Raw genomic sequence first — 17,675 nt, forward strand, 5'->3', positions numbered from 1 at the left:
AGTACAGCCTGCTCTGTCCATTCTTGTACAGGTAGTCTGTGTTGTGATATCCAGTCCATCCTGTTGTCCAGCCACAGCCCAAAGTACTTGTAACTCTCAGTGAGCTCAACCTCATGTGAGTCGGTCAGAACTGGCCGTGGACGTGATTGAGATTTCCTAAAGTCAATGACGAATTCCTTAGCCTTTGAGGCATTCAGCTGAAGGTGGTTTCCCCTGCACCAGACAACAAAGTCATCCACCAGACTCCTGCGCATGTGATAATTTTTATGGTCGATGAATAAAACTGAATAGGTGCATTATGTGACACACCTCATAGTGTGTCAAAGTGCAGAGCTGCTTGTTCTGTTGCCAGCAGGGCTGCCCTTGCAGACACAAAGGTGATGCAGTGTGCACAGGGCCTCACGTTACACTCTGGCCTCATTCTATGAACATCTGCAGTCTGAAAAGGCTTGCTGCACAGCACCATCTAGGGTCAAGTCACACAACCTTTATTTTAATTCCAACAAATTGAAATATATTCAGCTGAATGTATGAGTGAACTGACCCACACATTGCTGACAGTTCAGTTAATGTGACAGTAACACCACATTGCTGCAGCAATGAGTGAAGAGTGAAGATCAAGAGATTTTGCTAAGAAACTACTTATGTTTCATATTAAGTAATTAGTGAAGCAACTCCTTTACTTCTTACAGTAGAAGCAAGTAGGTATGGTCAAATAGGATACACATTTTCAGTAACTACTGATGTAACACTTGTTACTGCAACTCTAATTAAGCACTAAATACAAGTAAAGTAACTACTACATTATTCATAAGCAATAATTAGTAACTCCAACAGCCATCCAATACTATCTTGTGGTAGTTGTAATTAAATTCTTTACTATTTAAAGCAATAACTGGTAAATATGATTTTAAGTAATTTTCAATAACAAGATAAATAGGTGCTTTGCTATTAAAAGCATAGACTGGTTACTATAACACAGTAATGTTTAGTAACTAGAAAATAAACTCCTTTAGTATTTAATTGAGCAACTCTAAATGATACTTATAATTGGTTACTTATTTTCAGTCAAAAAAAAACTTGACCGCACAAAAATATGATTGTAATAGCATCCTGAAAACAGCAAGTACACTTTATGACTGCCAATCAAGAGCTTTTTTTCAGAAGCTACTAAAATAACTCCAAGTCAGTCACTTTTAAGCTTTGATATTTTATGCAGAATCTCAAGAAAATATTACTGCTTAATATCACGTGTTCTGTATTGGTTCAGATTTTTTTTTTTTTTCAAAAACTAGATAAAATCTATCATTGCACTGGTTTATGAGGGGATCCAATGACGTATAGAATTACTTAATTCTATACGTCATTGAGGGGATCAAGGAGGGCGGGGGCAAGATAAAGGGATAGACAAAGAACGGATGGCAACATTGCTTGCAGGTCTTGTTGTCAGGAGTAACGGGGCGTGGCTTGAAACCTGTTATGCAAGAGTGTGAAAGCATGGACTCTGTGGACTAAAGAGAGCTTGACTCATCAGTCAGCCTGCTCCGGAGAGTCGCGTTGAAGAAGCAGAAACCTCTTTTTTAAAGCCTCTTTTGTTTGGATTTCTTCAATCATGTGGCTTTATAGCTTCTTCCTCAGTTTTGACCTAAAAAGCTTGCTGCTGTTTGCTGTGCTTTTCCTGCTGATCGCAGATTACCTGAAAAACAGGAAGCCACACAACTACCCTCCTGGACCTCTGGCTCTTCCCATTGTGGGGAACATACTGAGCATGGACAGCAAACATCCACATGTTTATTTTACCAAGGTACATGTTTATTTTATTTTCACAGTATTGTTCAGTTAATATGTCAAAGATTGAATGCTCTGTTACTCTGTCCAGTGAGTAAATGAAGGCCACCACTGCACCCTTTCTTAAAGCGATACTTCAACATTTTGGCAAATTGGCCCATTTAGCGCAATTCCTTAGTCATTTCGAACAGCATACTTACTGTTTTTGTGAGGGTGAGCTATTGTTTATTCAGAGGCGAGTCGGGGAAGGTTTTCGGGACGGACACAATGGAAGTGGATGGTATTTTTGTTCCCCCTCGTCAAACTCATCAAATACACAATCCAACAACCCCAAAACTCTTTGGTGGACACGTTATAATCCGCACATTCACTACGCTGTGAAATATGAATGCAAAATTACGAGATTGAGTTGTTGATGCGAAGATTGCTAAGACGGAACTACTTACTAAATATGGCGTCTGGGCGTATGATCTCAAAAGAAGAAGTAGTTCCCAGTATTTGCTTCAGTGTCGTAACGCTACAATATTATTTGTTGGTGTTCCACAGCGTAGTGAATGTGCGGATTATAACGTGTCCACCAAAGTGTTTTGGCGTTGTTGGATTGTGTATTTGATGAGTTTGACGAGGGGGAACAAAAATACCATCCACTTCCATTGTGTCCGTCCTGAAAACCTTCCCCGACTCACCTCTGAATAAACAATAGCTCGCCCCCACAAAAAAAATAAGTATGCTGTTCGAAATGACTAAGGAATTGCATTAAATGGGCCAATTTGCCAAAATGTTGAAGTATCGCTTTAATATTCAAACTGCATCCTTTAAGAATTCAATAAGCTATTCATTTGTTCATAAATGTTTTGGTTTTTAAAGATGGTGCATCCAATTAATTTGTTATTCACTGTAAACATGGCTATTATTACCTCCGCCAAGGAGGTTATGTAATCATGTTGGTTTGTTGGTTTGTTGGTTGATTGGTTTGTTAGCAACATTACGGAAAAAGTTATGGACGGATTGCAATGAAACTTTGTGAAAGGTGGGTCTTGGGCTAACTTAGAATCCATTAAATTTTGGTGATGATCCGGATCACTGTCTGGATCCAGGAATGTTTTAAAGGATTCTTTATCATTGAGAGAACACACTAGTGTTCTAAACATGTAAAGGTCCTGTAAAGGTCCAGCGCTGAGCATTACATGGAAAAATACGTAGTATTTCGCCCCGAAAGGGTCCCGATTGTTCATGAGACAGAGCTTTTATTCCATATTCTTCTGGGCTGGGCCTGCCCCGACACATAGGCTGGACTTTGTTCATAATTGGACAGTTTGGTGTTGATATCAGCTGCCAACCAAGGGCTGACATCCTTATCGAATATGTTTAAAACACTAGCGTGTGAGTGGTGATGTCTCCGGAACATGTGGGTATGTTTACACTTCAGCAGAACGTCTTATAAACTTGGTGCACTTGTTCTCAGGAACAAGTGTCACAACGGCCTGATATGCAGTTAATATAGCTGTTCCCTTTACTCCATCATGACAGTAGTGATAATTTAAAGTATATACCTAACAACAACAACAGCAACAACAACAACAAGCAATTTACTATGAATGAGGGAAAACAAAGTAAAATCTAGATCTACTACAAACGCAGGTGAACTCAAACTACCAAAGGAACCAGGGTCGGGGCTTACCAGGCAGCCAGCAAACAAACACACACAGGGGGGATCTACGCACCACGTGACACCACAAACCAAAGACACCCAGAGTGCACGTCACTGCAACCGACGGATCACTACCACCAAGGGATCTGGCTAGACTGGGGACCCCCAGTTCCTGTTCCAAAAAAAAAAGAAAAAAACAAATCAATTACACAAAACCTGCAATAGAGTGAAAAAGGAAAAGAAACAAGATGAGGGGAGGAAGAGAAAAAAAGACAAAGACACAACAATGACAGAGGATTTAAACAATACAACCAAACAAAACAGCAAACAATAACCACGGTGTAGACATCGACAATAAACGCAAAAAAAAAAAAAAAAAAAAAAAACGCAAAAAAAACAATGTAATTCAGCCTGGCAGCCTGACAAGGACCTGGGGTGATTCGACGGTCCGGTCCAGGAGAACGGCTGAGCCAAGCTGAAGCACACCAGTAGGGGCGTAGAAGCAGAATAAAATACTGGTGTGTAAGGTCGGGGCTAAAAGAAACAGCAGCTCTGGAGGGAGCAGCGGCCGGCCTTTACGGGCCGCACATCACGGCTCTACACCTTCAAACAACATGTTGAAATCAGTACTCTAAAGTGCAATCCCTCTCTTGTTTAAACAAATTCAGTGAAATAAGTCATTATTTCCAGTTGCTGTTACAATAATTGACCATTTTTTCCTGGCTGCCCATTAAACGAACCTGCTAACATTGGCCTGTGAAGGGGAGGGCCGTAACATTCCTGGCCGAGAAAGCCTGGCAGAGACAAATAGACAGAGGTGGCTTTAGATATGGGCGATGTGGGCGCAATCGATGCCTCTCTGCATTTTGAGAAAGAAGGATCGTAATTCTGTAGCCCATAACAAGAGTGAAAGTAAACAAGTAAGATGTCCATGGTAGTTTTATATGCACTTTTCTACAATTTATGACTAAATTAGAAGATTTTCTCTTGATTGAGGGGGCCTGACAACAACTTTTGAAGGAATCTTTTCCCTCTGCTCTGCCACCCAATAACACAACAGAAGAACCATGTTTACTGATTTAGCTGACCAATCATTAGAGTCATCTGACCATGCCAGAACTGAAATAGTTAGTACTTATTTATAATGTCATGTTTTCTTCAGTGCTACTAATTAAAGTCTGTTAATACTTGACATGTAATGTGTGTTATTGCTGCAACTGAGTGCTATCTGATTTTATTATTATTATTTATTTTTTCATTTTATATTTTTTTCAAAAAACTTTCATAAAAATCCTTTAAGACTAGAAAACTATGTGATTTTTTTTTTACACATTTTGTTATTGGGGGCACTGCAGTTGAGGTTCATTGAGGGCTCCTCATTAACTTCGACCAGACTGGACAGCAGTGTTTTACCTTTACTACTTAAGGTACTACTGCATTGTGCTTATCAAGATATTGTTTGTCATATTATTCACAGTTGGCCAAAGAGTATGGGAATGTCTTCAGTGTCCGTCTTGGCAGTGAAAAGATGGTGTTTGTTTGCGGATACAAGATGGTGAAGGAAGCCATCGTGTCCCAAGCAGATAATTTTGTGGACCGGCCACACAGTGCACTGGCTGAGAGAGTTTACTCAGGAACTGAAGGTATAAAAATCCTGACTTTTCTTCGCCTGTGTTATACAGAAAACAGAGGTTTTTTTTTTTTTTTAGCAATTAACCTCTTCATACTTGTGTGTAGATGGTTTGTTTGTGAGCAGTGGGGAGAAATGGAAGAGACAGCGACGCTTTGCCTTGTCTACCCTGCGCTCCTTCGGCCTGGGCAAAAACAACATGGAGCAGTGCATCTGTGAGGAGCTGCGAGTCCTGCAGGAAGAGATTGAGAAGGAGAAAGGTATTTTACATCGAGCACATGATCAGCTCCTACTCCTGTAAGAAGGTACATCATTGCAGGTTTCTCAAACAGCTGTTTCTTCTTCTTTAGGAGGTCTTTTCACACCAGCAGGCCTCTTTAACAACGCTGTGTCCAACATTATTTGCCAGTTGGTGATGGGGAAACGGTTTGACTACTCTGACCACAATTTCCAGCTCATGCTGAAGTATTTATCAGAGGCTATTCAGCTTGAGGGAAGCATCTGGGGTCTGGTATGTTCACAACGTCCCTCTAATTTAGTGACAGTCACATGTTTTTCTCATTCCTTTCTTTCTTTTCTTTCAGCTCTATGATGCATTACCTGGACTGATGAAACACCTGCCAGGTCCTCACAACAATATTTTCAGTAACTATGGAACTCTGCTGAACTTTATTGGTGAGGAGGTGAAGAGGCACAAGCAGGACCTGGACCACAACAATCCCAGAGACTACATTGATGCTTTCATCATTGAGATGAAGAATGTATGACAAAAGTATTTTTAGCACACATTGCACTCTACATTTCTTCTTTTCTTTCAAGCTGCCAGTTCATTCAGTACATTAACCAATGTTCCTTCTCTGCATGATTTTTTTTATTAGCACAAACAGTCTGACCAGGGTTTTTCTGAAGCCAACCTGACTCTGTGCTCTCTGGACCTCTTCCTGGCTGGAACAGAAACAACTTCCACTACTTTGCTATGGGCTTTGGTTTACCTCATCAGAAACCCTGATGTCCAGGGTGGGTGGCATGCCAGAAAGAGACAAACTGTGAGGCTGTAGCACCACAGTATTATGAACAAAACAGAAAATGCTCACAATTCAAATATGTTGGCGTTTAGCAAATATAAAGAGTAATTTGAACCGACTCTCCTGTGTGCAGACTGAACTGTACAAAGGGAAGTGGATATAATTTAACATCAAATAGTAAAAAATTATCATCGTAAAGGTTTACCCATAATTACTGCTACTCAACTGACTGAATTTTCCTTCCTACCCAGTCCAGTTTGTCTATATGACCACCTCCTCCACAATGTCCACACTGTGTCCACCCCAGGTCCCCATTCCTCCAAGTTCACCATCTCTCTCACACTGAGCAGCAAAAAGTTCTGCTCACACTAAGAGACAAAGTTAATATTTGATGTTTAACCTATCATGGTAAATTATTATAAAGATGCTTTGAACCCTTCCTGAGCCACTCCATACATGTTACTCTAATTTGTTGCAAGTAGACTTTCTCCCAACTCTGTACCCATGAAGTAGCTCTCAGTGTTAAGAAAATCATTTAACTCTCTTCAGTGAAAGTCCAGGAGGAGATCGATCGGGTGATCGGGCAGACCAGACATCCGACCATGGCGGACAGACCCAACATGCCCTACACTGATGCGGTCATCCACGAGATCCAGAGAATAGGAAACATCGTCCCTTTGAATGGGTTGAGGAGAGCAGCTCAGGACACCACACTGGGCGGTTACTACATACCAAAGGTCCCTTCAGTCTAAAGCTATTTGAAGTTTGAGTGTTTAGCTGAATTTGATAGTTGCTTGTCATCATTGTGTGTTTTTCTTTTTTCAGGGTACGTCCCTGATGCCCATGTTGACCTCGGTGCTGTTTGATGAGACTCAATGGGAGACTCCGGACACCTTCAACCCCGGGCACTTCCTGAATGCTGAGGGCAAGTTTGTCAAACCAGAAGCATTTCTGCCTTTCTCTGCAGGTACAGTACACTAACACCACCACCACACTCACACTTGAAGCAGGACTACAGGTGGCTAGCAACAACGTATTTGTACTTTGTGTCTGTATTTTCAGGTGTATGTACTTAAATAATCCTCAAACAACTTTTTACTTGTGCTTTCTTTATTTGAATACAAATATCTGCTCTTCCAAACTGATGCGTTTCCCATTTCAGAGTTACAGTGAAAGAATCAAAGCAGCTGAGAGTGTTAGTTTCTGAAGCTGCAAAAGTTTTTCAATGGTGATGCAGTCACATCCGTAATGACTGATTGCACAGACATCTTGAAAAAAAAGGTCTTTGATAAGCCAACAATGTGTTATGTGAAGATAAAACAGGTTGCCTATTTTTGTGGTGTGAAAATGATTTTGTTTCTGACAATTGACAGTCTCCAGACACTTCAATGGCACTGTACTTCTCAATGGATTGAAAATTTAGTTGTACAAAAAAACAATCCCTCTATAACCAGAGATCTAAATTCAGGTACACTAGTCAAAGGTTAATCAATGTGCATTAGTTTGAGTAAAATAATCTTTTTTCTAAAATAACGATATGGTACTGAACGATGTAAAAAAAAAAAAAAACTCTGATAGAAGTAATGCCAAACTTGTCAAACCTCATTATATCTGTGAGGGGTCTTCTGAAATGAATAATTTGTAATATGACACTGTGACCACCCATGTGGGACAGAGTCAGCACAGAGAGAGTCTGCAGCTTTAAATGGGTCCCCACAGCAATAGAGAGCTTTTATTTTTAAATGCTTACAACAGGAACACTAGCAGGACCACATTAAACCTACATGTCTCATTCCCGATCTGATGTTAAAATTGACTAAACTATTTAGATTAACTAAACAACAAGGACACAACAAAAGACAACTGCCAATAACACATTATAATATTAAATATCGCATCCCAAACTCACATGGTGCATTGCAGCATCACCGTCATGGCAGCCACTGCTATATAGCCCCCACCGGTCAGTCATCCCTGGCGACCCCTTCACCCAGTACAAACTCTCTTAAGTGTCTAGGATGCTGTCACTGGTGAACTATTCATTTGTAAGCTGGAAGTTCAAGGCTGACAGGGATCACAGCAGGTGGACAGTCAACTTGACAGCAGTATTTCTCTCACCACCACCCACAGCAACAATTGGGGCGAGAGGATGGTGTGTTGAGAGTATGTCCTGGTGCAGCACCACCATGCGACTCTTGTTGGGCATCTGTAGGCTACTAGGTACAATTGGCATACCACTTCACCGAGACCTTTCTAGTGGCTGTGAAGCTTGGGGGGATGTCCCTTTTTTCCAGGCAGAACAGTAAAAACATACGTTGTCCCCTGTCATGAAAGCTCATCCTCTGCAACAGGTATCATAGGCCCATTCTGCTGGATTCGAGAGTTGGTTTGGATATAATGGGTGTAGTCATGCACCACTGGCATACACTCTTTTAGTCTGTAGAAGTAGTCCATCTGTTTCCCTCCAGCTATCTCAGGTTCTGTCGGTGCAACAACAACCAAGTCCACTGGTGTCCGGAGTCCTTTCCTAAACATGAGAGCTGCAGGTATGCACTAGCGGGACTCATGAACAGCGGATCAGTAAGACCACAAGGCCAGGGACAGGTGACGACTGTTGACTGGTGAGAATGGCAATTCGGGTGGACAGGGTATGACTGAACCTTTTTAACCAGTCCATCACCTCTGCAGGTGGGGTGGAGTTGGCCTTGTGTTACTCACCCCCAGCCATTGGCATACTTCACGGAATACCTGGGACTCAAAGTTCCTCCCCGGTCACTGTAAAGCTCGTTGGGTACCCCATAGTGAGCAAACATCTCCACCAGCCTCTCCACTGTGGTCGTGGCACTTTGATTTGGAACTGCATATGCTTCTGACCACTTTGTAAAAAGGCCACAAGAACACAGCAGTTACCATGGTCAGTGACTGGGAAGGGCCCCAGGATGTCCACTCCTACTCTCTCCATTGGGGCCCCCACCAAGTACTGTTGGAGTTGCACATGGGAACACTGGGTTGGTCCGTTCTGGGCAATGCCAGCATCACAGCAGTACACATGCAGATCAATATCCAGTCAACAGCCCGGCCAGTAGACCGCCTCCAGAGGTGGTGGAGGGTCTTGGCTTTACCGTAGGGCTCGAAAGGATGATGTAAGCAGTGGAAAAAACTGCAATGCATTGTGGACTTCTCGGGACGCTGAAACATCTGTTTACACCAGCTACAGGCAAGACGCTGCGCTCGTGTTGTTCTTTTGTTTGGCAAGTTTTTATAAATTAGAAACATGTTGCAATCGTGGTGTGTCATTGACTGCCAGTCATTCCCACGATCGCTCCAGTAAAAAAAAGAATGAAGGGATGACATCTGTCTCATTCCCAACTTGGAAGCAGTGGCAGGGACCTCAGATATGTGAGGTAACATGGCCTGGATAGCAGGCATCAGATGACCAAACATCACTCTCAACGCCATCACCCGACATGTTTTGTGTGTTCTTGGCATTTTCAGACTTTTGAGACTGGTCTCAGACTGGTTTCAGACTGGTCCATGGCTTGTCCACCAAGCCATGGACAACCTGAAGAAATTAAGGATGCAAGGCTTCAGGTAATAGCAGCTGCAGGAGGTTGTTCCCTTGTCCTGGTGTCTGCCACCTCTGGTATATTACATGGACTTTAAAGTTGCCCAATGGGAGTGATATACCTTCACCTCAGGTCCCAGGGCTGACAGTTCTGCTCATTTGGGTTGCTGCCTTGCCTCCAGCCACCCTCTCACCAACACAAGAGTTGCATCAGCCTCTTGCTGTTTCTTCAACTGCTCAGTGGTCAGTGTGTGCCACTGTCAGAAGGGTAGGCAGTTGCCAGTGCCCAAACTTTCTGGCTCTGTTCTTCCTGCACTTGTCAATAGCAACACTCCACTGCCACACATGGATGGCGAGAGGGGGCATCAGCAGTGCTGTGATGCCACCCTGCATGATGTTGTATTTCAAAGTCAAACCCAGTCGTGAGCAACTTGGCCTTCTCTGTTCTTGAAGTTCAAGAGCCAGGTGAGCACACCATGGTCAGTGTGGAGGAGGAAGTGATGCTAATGCACATATGGCCAGAATAACAAAGTCATCGAGGTACACCACACAGTGGCACAGTTTACATGGGTGCTTTTTTTACAATCTGATTGAAAACAATCCTGTTAAACGAATGTGCATCCATGAACGGCATACAAAGCAATGCACGATCAATCCTTGTTTACAAGGGCCCTGGGTTAAGCAGATTACACAACATCCTGTGACATGTGCATAAAGTCTCTAACAAAACTTTCAGGTCTTTAGCTTTGCAGCCAACAGTCCTCAGCGCCGAAGAATGTGTTTGTAATCTGCTGGATATCTGCTCAAATAATGTTCCAACATCTGCATGATATGCTGCACAAACAGCAAGCACTTCCCTGACCGGTATATATATATATATATATATATATATATATATATATATATATATATATATATATATATATATATATATATATATGTATATATACATACATACATACATCATACATATATATATATATATATATATATATATATATATATATATATATATATATATATATATATATATATATATATATATATATATATATATATATATATATATATATACTTAATAATAACTATAAAATAAAAACTACAAAATAAAATGATGATATAATAAATAAAATACATAAAAATAAATCATGGACTTTGTTTTTATTTGTGGTTCAAGAGGAACATCACACCAAAGCCATACTTACTTCCCTTAACTGAACCTCAAAGCAAGACAAAAAAAACCAAAAAACATATACAGTATATATACCCTAGGATGAGCATATTTTGATTTGCAAAAAAGAGGACAATTGGCGGGACCTCAAGACACAAATTCGGATAGGCTTCTTGGAGGTTGATGAACATGCTTTATTATGCTTCAATGGTGCAAAATTAACTTCTGTAATAAAATTAAAAGGAAATCTTTAAACTCGTAACAAAATAATGGCTCTCTTAGACTCTGTTCAATAAGTAATATTAAATAATGTTCTAAATATGAACTCTACTGTTAGAAAATCCAGCTTCAACAATATATCTCATAATGACTGTTATAAGATAAATAATGGAAGAGTCTCACACAAATACTAACTTAACAAACAAAAAATAGAATAGAGGGGAAAGCAGAGGTGCGGCGTGCCAACAGGCAAACCAGGCAATTGCCTGGGGCCCCGGCTTTTAGGGGGCCCCGCAAGGAGGCCCCTGAGAGGTACCCAAAGTGCTAATGCATGTACTGCACAGAAACGACAACAATCGGCATTTATGATGCAATTATGAAACAACGACGTAGCAAACCCCCTTGGAGGGCCCCGCACGGCCCTATCAGCCTTCAGCGCTGTCTGCGTCAATCAGTGCCAGCCACAAGGTTTATTGTATAATATAATTATTGATAAGCCAGGGCTTTCAAGGACTTCTGTTGGTCCCTGGATCTAATAGCAGAGATTAGGGGTTCTCTAAGTTTTTCAGTATACATATTATAGCTGGGCCGTTAACGGCGTTAACGTGCTGCGTTACCGCAAGACTCTTATTGCGCGAGAAAAAAAATGTTGCCGTTAATCTATGCTTTTCAAAGTTGGGTCTGGGAGCTATGTCTACAGATGCAAGCTATGCAATTTACTTTGATATATTTTAGTGTGGATGTATGCCTGGTCCAGCCTGGCTGAATCACGCTGTGGGGGGCGTGAACAAGCCGAACCTGTCCTGCGCCACAAGAGCGCGCTCCTGCTGACCGTCAAAAAAAAAACACTCGCGCTTTTAGCGGTGAAACACGGTCCATTTCTCATTATTTGCCATATTGAACTCAGCCGAATTATCAGAAAAATCATGAGGAAAAGGCTGGTATAAGGCACAAACTGAAATTAGGAGCACAAATATATATATATATAAAAAAAAAAGAAAATCAAACTTAAAATACGTGTTTTGCCGGTGCACCGTTTCTCCCGCTGGGCGTTCTTCAGGTGCTGAAAACACGCAAAACAAAGTACATTTCCCTTCAACACACAAGCTGGCTTAATAAGGGTGAGGATGAGGCACAATTCGGGGTGACAGAATTTATTCTGCCTTCTCTGTCTGAGAGTCGGAGATATGATGAAGTTTGAGGAAGTGTGCGCTCATAAGAAAATTCCATTTTTCATCTGTTTCTGACTTGGTTGTGACTTGGTTGATGACACATGAACACAGAACTGTGTCAAATTATCTGTTGGTTTCCTGTGATGCCTGCAGATTATTCATGTCTAATTGAATAAACAGAAACTCGTTCTTGAGGACTTATTTCTTATTTATGTAACACACACACATTTTGAATGGCCTTGGCAGACTTCAAATGAACCATTTTAATCACGATTAATTGATTAACTCCAGGATTGGGGTGCAATTCCTCACGATTAAGGAATTTAATCGTTGCCCAGCTCTAATAAATATCAAATGTCCCAAAAATTGTATGCAATTTTTTTTTTTTCGGTGTGCACAGATGGGGTGGGGGCCTGATGAATTTTTTTGCTTAGAGCCCCCAAGGACAGTTGCCCCATCACTGTGTGTGTGTGTGTGTGTGTGTGTGTGTGTGTGTGTGTGTGTGTGTGTGTGTGTGTGCAAAGTAGTATCATAGTATTGTGTGCAAAGCGCCAGTCAATCCAGAAGAGCATGCATGTTTTCCTTCGCCCTCCTTTCCCTCGCCAAGGCATTGCTCTTCTCCCGCTGCAGTTTTCGTACCGTTTTTAAGGACGCATCAAGTTTGGCCTTTAGAACCTTGGGGCAAGAAGGCAACGCATACAAGTGGTCACTGGCCTCACTTTTCCGGCTTGTTTGCTTCCTTCCCTCCAGTGGCTGTCTTTTGATTTTTAAAAATATATGACCATAACAACAACAACAACAACAACAACAACAACAACAACAATAACGACAACAACAACAACAATAATAATAATAATAATAATAATAATAATTAATAATTTGCCCTGCGACAGACTGGCGACCTGTCCAGGGTGTACCCCGCCTTCGCCCACAGCAGCTGGGATCGGCTCCAGCCACCCACGACCCCGAAAGGGAAGAAGTGGTAGATAATGAGTGAATGAATGAATAATAATAATAATAATAATAATAATAATAATAATAATAATAATAATAATAATAAGCTGCTGTGCTTCTTGTTGCTATAGGCTAAAATAGACAGTTAAATATTCAAATGATCTGTAAAATACAACATTTTATGTATTCTTTAACTTGCAGGAAATTTTGACATTAAATCACACATTTAAATAATGATTTATCCACCTGGAATTCTTGTGGGTCAGTGACAAACATACCCTTTGAAGATGAGCAGGGAAGTTGAAGATTTTTAGTCTCCCCCGTCCTGTCAAAGTCCTCTCTTTGAAAGTGGTCGCTGCAGAGCCGTGACCTATTGTCAGCCACGAAATCATCCCTTCTTAGTGCAAGTTCCCAGCGCCTTTTGCACTCTCTTTTAGCAAACTTTAAAAATAGAAGGAAAAGCACTCAGACATAAAACCCATTGTCAATATGTTAGACCTTTTTTCTTTAACATTAAAGCTAGGGTTGGCGATTTGAATGAGATACATTTTTTTAAATACTGGTTAAAATGATCTTTATGACCCGATGGGAAACAATTCATAGCGTGTTCTTAAAGTAGTTTGGAAAATATCCGCTATCTACAGCAGGAGTAAAACGGGAAAAACAGCAACCAATCGTCTTGACGGGACACCTTTTTTTAAACCAATCAAATCCCTTCGCCGTTCCACCTGCCCCCTGCGCGTACATGTCAATGGCGTGCACTGACCCTGATTCAGTGAGCGTGTAGAAGGACAGAGCGTCGTTGCAGAATGGCAGAGAAGAATGTTTGGGGCTTTACTTACCGGTGAGTGCGCCATACTTGGCATAGTGCAAATAAAGAAAAACGAAGAAACGAAGCGCTGAGGACAGGTTACGCCAGGAACGCACTTGACGCAGGAGCGCTCTCCGCTCCCAACGGAGCTCCTCCAATGGGGTGGGAGCTGGGCGGAGCCTTGGGGAGATGCTACATTCGTGCTACATGCTAGTTTTCCAAGATTGCCAACCCTAGCTTTAAGGATAAGGAAATATGCAATATGTTGGGATCGTTTTATGTATGTATTCAGCCGATATAAAAATTGAGAATTTGAGAAAATCCAATTCAATAGGATGAAAGTAGATGGTAAATTTCTAAAAAGGCAGGGTCAAAACCAATCTTGCAATATTTAAACACAATATTTAATAGTTAAACATGCTAAACAAGCGTTTTTCAAAAAGTAAAGTTGTGATTTTAACATGTAGTCTGAATCATAGCAACGTAACATTAGTAATAAATCAAACCGTCTGTAAATCCATCAAGAATTCAAGTGATATTCAAGTGATATGAATTAATAGTATTTTAGTTAGTGTAAACCACTCACCTTCCCTTAGATTACACTAGAGCAGTGGTTTTCAAAGTGTGAGGCACGCCTCCCCTGGGGGGGTGCCAGAGGACTTCAGGGGAGGAGTGGCCAGAGAAAGAGAGAGAGAGCGAGAGAGAGAGAGAGAGAGAGCGAGAGAGAGAGAGAGAGCGCTTCTTGCACGTGGGCTTCTGTAGGAAGGGGCCGCACCGAATTCCCCCGCACCGACGGCAGAGTTCCCTTTGGGGAGGCTCGCTATTCCCCACTTTGAAGACCCCTGCAATAGAGCGCTCTAGAGTGGTCCACTGCCCAAAACAGTCCAAAACAAAACAGTGAAGCTGTGTGTAAAAAGGGGCATCAGCGTTTGTTTTATCTTCGGCGACTGGCTCGTTTTAACGTTGACAGGACCATGCTTGTTCTCTTTTACCATGCTTTCATAGAGTCTGTTTTATCCTTTGCACTGGTGGCCTGGTTTGCCAACCTGACTCTGCAGGACAAAAACGCTCTGGGCCAGATTGTTAAATGGGCCGGAAGACTAATTGGAGAGCCCCAACTCACCTTGACAGACTTATATGAGGCCCGGTTGCAGCGGAAAGCCAGCACTATTGTTTTGGATAGCTCACACCCCCTACACAGTGAGTTCCAACTCCTTCCCTCCAGCTGTCGCTTCACGGTCCCCAAGGCCAGGACCAAACGTTACAGAACTAACCTTTGTCCCAGCAGCTATCACAAAGCTCAATGCCAGGGTGAGGAGATGAGAGAGTCCTATTAAAGCTTTGGAGCTCGGAGATGTTATCTGGGAAATTTTAGGTGATTTTATGGTTCTTAATGACTGGCTTCTTTGTGTGTTGATTGTACTGATTGCTGTGTTTTGTTTTGTTTTGTTTTTTTATGTGTGTTTTATTCGGACTGCTGAGTCCCTGCCTGCAAACAAATTTACCGTGAGGTATAAATAAAGAAACCTTGAACTTTGAACCTTGAACTAAGACGTTGTTTACTCCACCTTAAGACATCTAGTTCTTATATGATGTCTATGTGCTCAAGGGGTCATTGAGTTCTCTCACCAGTCTGTGCTCCACTTTAACCCACTTTGACTGCACTGCGATAGCCTGTGTAAGACACAGTCAGAATATAAATAATCTGAGATTTTTGTTCTCATACCACCATTATCAAGTGCTATGATCCCCACATATTTTCAACAGCAGCAGTAGCAGGGCCACATTAAACCCACAACACTTCTCATTCCCGGTCCAATGTGAAAATTAACAAAACTATTTCAATTAACTGAACTATAAGAACACAACAAAGGGCAACTACCAATAACACTATCAACATCAGAAAATCGAAATAAACCACAAAAACAATGTTCAAATAGTACATATTCTGTCCAAATTACCATGATGCATTGCAGCACCACCGTCATGGCATCCACACCTACAGTACAGTTTGGGCTGCGTTGATTTTTCTCCCCTGTTTGTGAACATGGTAGAAAACCTTGATGATCACACAACACAAAGAAATATTATTCTGTTGAAAGTGCCAGTCAAAAACATACAAATTAAATGCACTCTTTATAGTCCCCTGAAAAACAATGAAAACCAGACATTTGTATGAATTCATATTGCTGGGTCTATATGGTAGGTATAATTGGTTAATCTAACACATGATGTTTAATAATGAAATGAAGAATTTATTTATTTATTTTCCAATTCCAGCTGTGAGGCATATAGATAGTAATCCCTGGCTTTTAAATCTGGCTGTCTGTGTGTATTTGTGGCTGTTTCAGGGAAACGGGTGTGCCTTGGAGAGAGCCTTGCCAAGATGGAGCTGTTCCTGTTTTTGGTGGGATTACTGCAGAAGTTCTCCTTCTCTGTTCCTGATGGAGTAGAACTGAGTACAGAAGGGATTACTGGAACCACACGTGTACCTCTCCCCTTCAAAGTTAGCGCCAAGATTCGCTGAATGACAGAACATCTAACCAAACCACTTTCTATATAAACAAAGGAGAGCTCTAAACTCCATTTATAATTATGTCCGTAAGACTAAAGTAGATTAAACTCTGAGCTAAGATTATCAACAAACCTTGGGAACATGATGAATAGTTAAATAATTTCTTGAACTGTCACAGAAACTTGTTTTTTGTTTGTTTGTTTGTTTGTTTGTTTTGTTTTTTAAACTCATCAAACCCATCACATACCAATTCCAATATATCAACAGCCTATAGGGGTCCATTGTTTTGACTCAAAATTTCAATATTTTATGGCACCACTGCATCTGTAAACCAAAGGGATCAAACATGACCTGTGGGTCAAGACAGACAAAGTTGGTGGACTGATTTCATCTTCACTGTGATATGTTTCATCATCACTTTGATATGTTGCTCATATATCAATATATCAGTTTGTGTAGATTATGATGTTCATGGTATCTTTACAGGATGGTGATTTTATACATAAATCTATGTAACAATCTGTATTGCATCTGTGATTGTTGTCAATATTGATCCTCTGTAAATTTCCTCTTGTGGGACGAATAAAGGATTTTCTGTTCTATTCTATTGTATTCTATTCAACTTTATTTATATAGCACCAATTACAACACAGTCGTGTCTGCACTCTTTTACAGAGATAACCCAGCACTTCCACATGAGCAAGCATAAGCAACTGTGGCAAGGAAAACTCCCTTTGAAAAGCAAGAAACCTTTGCAGAACCAGGCTCAGATGTGGTGACTTTCTGCTATTCTGGATGGGGTGGGGGAAAGAGAAAAAGGGGAAAGAGAGAAAAAGGATCGTACAGACAGACTGATTTACAGAATTAGCTCAGCATTGCTCCACTCGATGCAGGTGGATTAATGCAGGAGGCCTCAGTTGACGAACCTGTGGTATCCTGGGGGGAAAGAGAGAGACTACATGAGAGAGAGTGTTCATTGACTAGAAGACAGACAATGATTAATGACACGTAGTAGTGATACATGTGGAGTGAGAAAGGAGAGAAGACGACCTCCCAAATTCAAACTGGGAGCTGATTCCACATAGCAGGAGCCTGAGGTTAAGTTAAGGATGATGTTAGGCTCAGAATAATGGCTGGTTAGGGTGCGTTTTTAGAGAGAGGGAACAAGAGAGAG

The 17,675-nt window shown here is 41.3% G+C and overlaps 1 protein-coding gene across 1 annotated transcript; it reads left to right on the forward strand.

The window, feature by feature from the left end:
- Positions 1 to 1,487: 1,487 nt before the first annotated feature.
- LOC115381932 (cytochrome P450 2J6-like) lies at positions 1,488 to 17,103 on the forward strand. Its single transcript, XM_030083574.1, has 9 exons — positions 1,488 to 1,804; positions 4,917 to 5,082; positions 5,177 to 5,329; positions 5,420 to 5,580; positions 5,654 to 5,830; positions 5,948 to 6,086; positions 6,644 to 6,831; positions 6,920 to 7,061; positions 16,338 to 17,103. Exons 1-9 carry the CDS (start codon positions 1,613 to 1,615, stop codon positions 16,511 to 16,513), a joined length of 1,494 nt encoding a protein of 497 aa, XP_029939434.1. The 5' UTR covers positions 1,488 to 1,612; the 3' UTR covers positions 16,514 to 17,103.
- Positions 17,104 to 17,675: the final 572 nt, after the last annotated feature.

This window comes from Salarias fasciatus, chromosome 23, assembly GCF_902148845.1.
Source record: "Salarias fasciatus chromosome 23, fSalaFa1.1, whole genome shotgun sequence".
Lineage (NCBI taxonomy): Eukaryota > Metazoa > Chordata > Actinopteri > Blenniiformes > Blenniidae > Salarias > Salarias fasciatus.